At 37.5% G+C, this 7,828-nt stretch overlaps 1 protein-coding gene across 1 annotated transcript; it reads right to left on the bottom strand.

Moving 5' to 3' along the window:
* Positions 1-5,072: 5,072 nt before the first annotated feature.
* Positions 5,073-6,002, bottom strand: LOC101115110 (taste receptor type 2 member 10). Its single transcript, XM_004006861.4, has one exon. The coding sequence runs from the start codon at positions 6,000-6,002 to the stop codon at positions 5,073-5,075; it is 930 nt and encodes a 309-aa protein (XP_004006910.2).
* Positions 6,003-7,828: the final 1,826 nt, after the last annotated feature.

Raw genomic sequence — 7,828 nt, 5'->3', positions numbered from 1 at the left:
AATTCCTGTTATGAATTATTACAGTTCAATGATCATAAAATATTTTGATTACACTGGACATGACTGCAGAAGTGAAATCCTGGTTACTCTGGTCACTGCTGATAGAAGGCCTCTCAAGGGATGTTTTGAAAATGATACAACAGTTGAGAATACTCTTGTTCAGGGTTGTATTTTGGAGTCTGATTCAGTGCAAAAAAAAAATATCCAATCATGAGATGAGAAAAATAGATATCTTCCTAAAAAGCACTTACAAATGTGAAAACCCTTCAAACTGCAATCTTCAAATAAGTATGAGCTCATTGACTAATTCATTCTTTTGCCATTGTCACAGGCTGAATTCTTCATTTATGAGTTTGACTGAAGGTGAAGTCATGTTTGCCAAGATGCAGTTAAGGAGATTAATGACACTGTTTTGCACTTTCTTCTACCTCAAGCAGGAAATGGATTCATGGTGGAATTTAAAGTAACAAACTCCATCCTAGATTTCTATAAATTCTGATTTCTGAGATAGTATGGCCCAGGATCCTGAATTCTTAACTGGCTATAATTTTAATTCAGTATCCTTAAAGGATATAAATACCATGCCCAGCTTTACAAACTTTTTATTAATGTATCTGACCTAAAGGCTTTCCTATTTCTGGCAAATCTTGATAGGCCTGAGCTCTACACCTCCTCACTCCTAGGCCACAAAATTCCAGATTGACTAGGATCTTACGTCCAAAGCATATAAGAAGAAAAATAGGAAGATGCTCTTTCTTCCCAGAACTGTTTGCTTTCTTCTGTGTTCTCTCCTGTTCTCACTGACCTTCCAACCTGACGACATTCTCAGGTCTCATCTGAGTAGATTAGAATTTTGGAAGCTAGAAGCAAATTTCAAGGAGGAAACTACTGACCCCATTTAGTCATCCATGTAAAGTTCCAGATCTTAATAGGATAATGTAGTAGGTTGAATTGTGTATCCCCAGCAAAAGGTATGACCAAGAGCTAACCCCTTGTATCTGTGAATGGGTTCTTATTTGGCAAAGAAGGCTTTGCAGATGTAGTTTGGAATCAGAATCTAAACATAATGATTGGTGTCCTTAGAAGAGAAGGGAGAGGAAGTTTCAACATACAGAAAGGAGAATATTTAAGATGAAGGCAGGATTGGAGTTACTATTGCTACCATCAAAAGAATGCCTAAGTGCATCAGAAGATGGAAGAGGCAAGAAAGAATTCTTCTGTAGAGCCTTCAGAGATTCCTACTAATTTCTTCATTTCAGACCTCTAGACTCCAGAACTGTGAACAGTAAATTTCTGTTTTTTGAAGGAGGCAAATTTGTGATAATTTTTTACAGCAGTCCTGGGAAACTAAACCAGTGCTTCTATTGTTGAAAAAGTAATTAACAAACACTTAACATTTAATAACAGGACTTCCTTGGTGGCCCAGAGAGTAAACAATCTGCCTGCAATCCAGGAGACTTGGGTTCAGAAGATCCCCTGGAGGAGGGCACGGCAACCCACTCCAGTGTTCTTGCCTGGAGAATCCCATGGACAGAGGAACTTGGTGGACTATAGTTCATGGGGTTGCAAAAAGTCAGACACAACTGAGTGACTAACACTACTGCTAACATTTAATAAAATTTTAAATGAGGGGCTTCATGATTTTTTACGAACTGCGTGCATTCCTATAACCACACCCCAGACCAAGAAACAGACACAATCAACTCCCCAGAAGACAACCTCAAGCCCCTTCTAGTTACAACCATACAGCCTCCTGCTCTTTTATATTTATATGTTTAAACTCACAGAGAACATAAATTTAGTTTCTTTCATTCACATCCAGTTTGTAAGATTCATCTGTATGTTTACATATAATTGTATTTCATTTATTCTCACTGCTCTACTGTACAGCCGCAGAAGCCTGTCTTTTGGCAGTAGGGTGAATAAGCTGTGCATTGTTCAGTTTTTCTTCTCTTGCATAATCTTAAATGTCCCCTTCTTCTCTTTTTCTTTTGTCACTCAGCTTCTCTAGGGCATTTCTCCATTCTTTGTTTCTCTCTCCTCTTTCAAAAGTAATCCTCGTGAGACTGACATCTCAGACTCTGCATATTTCAACTCTCTTCCTTCCTTGCTATGATCTGCCAGGATTCTTGTTCAATATTTTCACATTTAACATGACTATTTTTCTTCATAAAGTGATTTTAGTCAAGTCTTAAATTATCACTCCATAATTAGGCCTTCTGTAAAATTTTTCCAGAAAGCTCTCATACTAATGCCAGGACCACCACAAATCTCCATAAGGAGACAGAGTGAAGCTGGGATCTTTTCATTGCTTTGCTGATTCACTTCTTTTAATATTTTCTGTAATAAACCAGTAATCTAGTGAGTACACATGTCTTTTGAATTCCATGAGCCACTCTAGGAAATTAATCAAATCCAAGAGAAGGGTTGTTGGAATCTCCAATTTATAGCCAATAAGTCAAAAGCACAGGTAATAACCTGAGCTTACAACTGGCATCTGAAGTGAGGATAGTCTTGTGAGACTGAGCCCGTAACCTATGGAATCTGATGCCCTTCAGATAGGTAAGTTCAGAGTTGAAATAATTGCTTGGTGAAGTTGGAAAGATTCCTATACATCAGAATTGGGGGGTCAGAATCAATAAATACATATGTACAAAACTACTCATAGCACTACTGTTTGTAATTGCAAAATATCAGAAACAAACAAGCATAAACACAGAACCTGTTGGATCAACTCTGGTGCATTCAGACAATGGAGTACTACGAAGGTGTGAAAAAGAATGAGAAGTAATTTCACAACTGGATGCCATGATTTCTTACATATTGTAAAGTGAAAAAAGCATTGTGCAAACTATTCTTCATATAAGGAATATGGAAAAATTTAATACACACTTACTTGCTTATTTTTTTCAAAAATAAAATTGGGAGGAAGAAAGCAGAAATGAATGAGATTGATAATTAATACTGAGTAATTTAAAATGAAATGAAAGTTATGAGTGTGAATGATCACAGTCTCAATATGCCTTTTGTATATTTTTGACTCTTAAAGATGATGTTATTATTTGACATTAAAAATATAAAATACAGGCAGGGGGAAAAAACAAACTACCATCACAAACAAATTTAACTTTTTCAAATGAATAATATAATCATGCTAAAAGGAAAGAAAGAGAACTTACCAAAGTTACTTTGGAACACCGCATTTTGAATTTATGCCCTGATATGGTCATATATGAGCTGCAACAAAGTACTGAACTACAGTTAATAGTGTTTTCTTCCCCATCCTTTCTCCCTTTTCTCCCCCCACTTCTTTCCTTTCTCCCTTCATTTCTTCTTTCTTTCATTCTCCCTTTCTGTCGCTCTTACTTTCTTCTTTCCTTCCTTCCTCCTTTCTTTTCCTTCTAGAAGAGATAAAGTTAACAAGCCAGAAACTACGTGTAGTGTATGTTAGGACTGAATGAATGAGTAAATAAACCAAAGAGTTCAGTTCAGTTGCTCAGTTGTGTCCAACTCTTCGCAACCCCATGGACTGCAGCACACCAGGTCTTGCTGTCCACCACCAACTCCTGGAGTTTACTCAAACTCATGTCCATTGAGTTGGTGATGCCATCCAACCATCTTGTCCTCTGTCATCCCCTTCTCCTCCTGCCTTCAATCTTGTCCATCATCAGGGTCTTTTCAAATAAGTCAGTTCTTCGCGTCAGTTGGCCAAAGTATTGGAGTTTCAGCTTCAACATCAGTCCTTCCAATGAATATTCAGGACTGCTTTCCTTTAGGATGGACTCATTGGATCTCCTTGCAGTCCAAGGGACTCTCAAGAGTCTTCCCCAACACCAAGTTCAAAAGCATCATTTCTACGGCGCTCAGCTTTCTTTATAGTCCAACTCTCACATCCGTACATGACTACTGGAAAAACCATAGCTCTGACTAGACAGACCTTTAACTGAACAAATAAGAGCCATATCTTTCATGGTTAAAAAGAGGATTTGAAACATGGTAAGAAGGAAGCTTTGGAGAAGGAAATGGCAACCCACCTCCAGTATTCTTGCCTGGAGAATCCCAGGGACGGAGGAGCTGGGTAGGCTGCAGTTCATGGGGTCACTAAGGGTTGGACATGACTGAGCAACTTCATTCTCACTTTTCACTTTAATGCATTGGAGAAGGAAATGACAACCCACTCCAGTATTCTTGCCTGGAGAATCCCAGGAATGGAGGAGCCTGGTGGACTGCCGTCTATGGGGTCACACAGAGTCGGACACGACTGAAGCAGCTTAGCAGCAGCAGCAAGAAGAAAGCTTGTGGTTTTTAATTGAAATTTTCTAATTATAATTAACATCAGCATAGATGCATCATACATTACAATTAGAAAGATACATAGACAGAGGCAAAGAGGGAGAAAGAAGTAAGTAGGTGTGTGTAATGTTTGTATACAACAAAAGTTTTGTTTTCTAATGCCCTTGTTCCCTCAAATAAACGAAGACTTCTTGCAGAAATAACAAATCCAGGGCTGGGTGAGGAAAAGCACAAAGTGAGCCTGAAATGTTTTGGTTTGAAAGAATGTAAGGAAACATGAAAGAATGGGACATGTCAAAAGAACACAAGAGATGATTTGAAGTAGTTCTTACTTGACAAATCTAGAAAAATGTGGGCATTAAAATAAGTAAGAGAATTAATATAATAATAATAATTCATTGAGTTATTTTTGGTGAAGGACTATCATTGCTTCAGGGAATTCAATTAAAACACAAATAGAAATCTTATTTTAGAGACTTACTCCTACCAGCAACATCTTTATAGTAAATAATCTCCAAGTAATTTTCGGTCTGAGGTTGATGATTGGGAGAAACCACTGGCAAGAGAAGGAAGCTCCCTGAGCCACTTAATTTGTATATGGGATTAAAATCTCATTGAAAAGTGACATCCCTTGAGATGTAGTCAAAATCATTTTGTAAGATTTTAGTTATGTTCAAAACACAGTTAAAACCACTGCAAGAAAGCAGAAAGTGAAACAGATTTTCAGGAATTTCATCACTAGATTACTTTCTTGCAACATCCATTTCTTCCCAAGCCCGTCATGGAATTCTAAGAAGTTTCTCTTTTCCCCAGCACTTTAATGGCTTCAGTACCCTCAAAAAGTCTTGCTTCAGCTTCCTGTTTCCTAGAATTAGGATCAACGAGTGTCCACAGGGATAGAGGAGTCTGGTTGTTATACCAATAATGAGCAACAGGTTGTTTTCAGGCATAGTACTACTTGATATTTGTATGGCAGTGCCTACAAAATACAAGATAAAGAGGATGATAAAAGACACCAAAGTCTTCATTGCTTTGATATGTGCTTCAGTGCTGGGATCTCTGAATCCTGTGGCATTCAATTGCATCTTTCTGTTGTGTCTCCAAAGGGAAGTGATTAATAAGAAACATGTAATCAGGCATAGCACAAAGACAAGAATGACTCCAATATTGAGCAGAATATGATTTGTCAAGTATTCCCTTTTATGCAGGGCGATCAGCCAGGTTGAGCTTCTGTTCTTCATAATATCATTAATACTAGGCTTTGCAATGCTTGGAAAAGCAAATAACCATGAAATAAGCAAAGACCCCATGAAAAGGAGAAGAACCCTGTTGATGTGACCCTTCAGCCAGAGAAAAATGCAGTGGGAATAATTGGCTATCTTCAGGAAATAGAAGATGTTGAGGCTGGTGGCAAACCAGATACTTGACTGATTCATAATTATCCAAAAGTGAGCTATATTTTGACTTAGATTACCAGACAAATATGTATCTGGAAAAAACATCCTCACATATGCATCTGTAATTATTATCCATATCAGGCAAAATCTGGAAGAAGCTAAGCCAGTGAGAATAAGGCTGACAGTAGGGATCTTCTTGCTTTTCACACAATCAATGCAGCTTACAACTCCAATAAATCCATTCCCTAAGACCCCCAATACTGATTCACTAACTGCTACATAAATTAGGAGGCCTTCCACTGTACTCAGCATGTCTGCCAATCCTTAATACTATTTTTGTTTCATTAATTTTCAATTACCTGCTGCAGAAAAAGGCATGTATTGCTGCTTGGTGGCAGGATGATTTTCTTCTTTTTCATTTTATAAAGATGAAATGGACCCAATTATTGAATTGTTATGGAATCCAAAATAGCTTCACAGAGACCCCTCTAGTTATGGATATAAAATTTAGCTAGTCTACAGAACACACACCCAGACTGAATGCCTACCCACAATTTGTTAAGATGCAAATAAAAGTTTCTGTTTCTTGGAGTCAACTTGTCCTCCTGAGACTATTTTGCATTTGTTACCCTGGATTGTACAGTAGGAGTGCCTAACACATACCTACAGAAAACAGAGCAAAATAGAAACATAAATTGGACTTTATCATTTTTTAATGTCAACAATGACATTGTCATTTATATTGTGTTAATAATGACAGGAGGCTTCCCAGGTGGCTCAGCAGGTAAAGAATCTGCTTGTAATGCAAGGGATGCCAGAGACTATATTCGATCCCTGAGTCAGGAAGATCCCCTGGAGGAGGGCAGGCAACCTACTCCAGTATTCTGGCCTGAAGAATGCCATGGACAGAGGAGCCTGGTGGGCTATATTCCATGGGGTCACAAAGAGTCGGACATGGCTGAGCAACTAAGCGCAGCACAGCACAATAATGACAGTTTAGATATATAAAGCAAAAACAGTGTATAGAAGAGATGAATGAATTTAGCCATTGTAGAGGAAGCTGCTTCTTTGAAAAGATCAATAAAATGGATTAGCCTTTAGTCATACTGACTAAGGGTTTTCCAGTTGGCTCAGTGGTAAAAAGTCTACCTGTAAATGCAGGAGTCTCAGGAAATGTGGGTTTGATCTCTGGGTCAGGAACACTTCCTTGAAAAGGAATTTGCTACCCATTCCAGTATTTTTACCTGGAAAATTCCATGGACAGAGGAATCTGGCTGGCTAGGGCCCATGGAGTCACAAAAATTCAGATACAATTTAGTGCCTGAGCATGCATGCAAGGATGCTAACTAAGAATAAAAGAGAGGCCAGAAGTGAAATGCAGTATCACAACTGATCCCATGGACATTTAAAGGAATATTAGGAGTAATTCTATGTCTCCAATTTAATAAATTAGGTGAAATGTACCAACTCTTTGAAAAACATCCATTGTCAACACTCACACAAGAAGAAATAGGAATGTGAATAGGTCTAATTCTGTTATTAAAATGAGGGGCTAATCAACAACCTTCTAAAACAGAAAGCAATAGGCCAAGGTGGAGTCATGGTAAATTGCAACAAACTTTTAAGGAATATTATACTAATTCTCTCTAGTCTCCTTCAAAGAATAGAAGCAGAAGGACTATTTTCCAACTCATTTTAAGTTCAGCATTACCCTAATAACAAAACCAGACACAGACATTACTAGAAGAGAAAATCACAGACTAATATCTCTCATGATCATAGATGTGAAAATTCTCATTGAATTAGCAAATTCAATCCAAAAATATATACAAAAATATAATTTAGTGAAACAACTGGGATACAGTTCAACAAACCTGGTTCAACATTCAAAATGATTTAATGTAACCCATCATATTAACAAATGAAAAAAAGCACACAATATATCAATAGCTGTAAAAAAGCATTCAACAAAATCCACATTCATTAGTTATAAGAATGCTCAATAAGCCAAGAATAGAGGAAAATATCTTCAACTTGATAAAGATGATCTAAAACAAATCTAAAACTAGCATTGTACTTCATGGTGAAATACTCAAAGTTTTTATACCAATGATAGGTACAAGTCAAAGATATCCTCT

The sequence above is a fragment of the Ovis aries genome, chromosome 3 (genome assembly GCF_016772045.2).
Source record: "Ovis aries strain OAR_USU_Benz2616 breed Rambouillet chromosome 3, ARS-UI_Ramb_v3.0, whole genome shotgun sequence".
NCBI lineage: Eukaryota > Metazoa > Chordata > Mammalia > Artiodactyla > Bovidae > Ovis > Ovis aries.
This window is presented reverse-complemented; position numbering and strand designations above follow the sequence as displayed.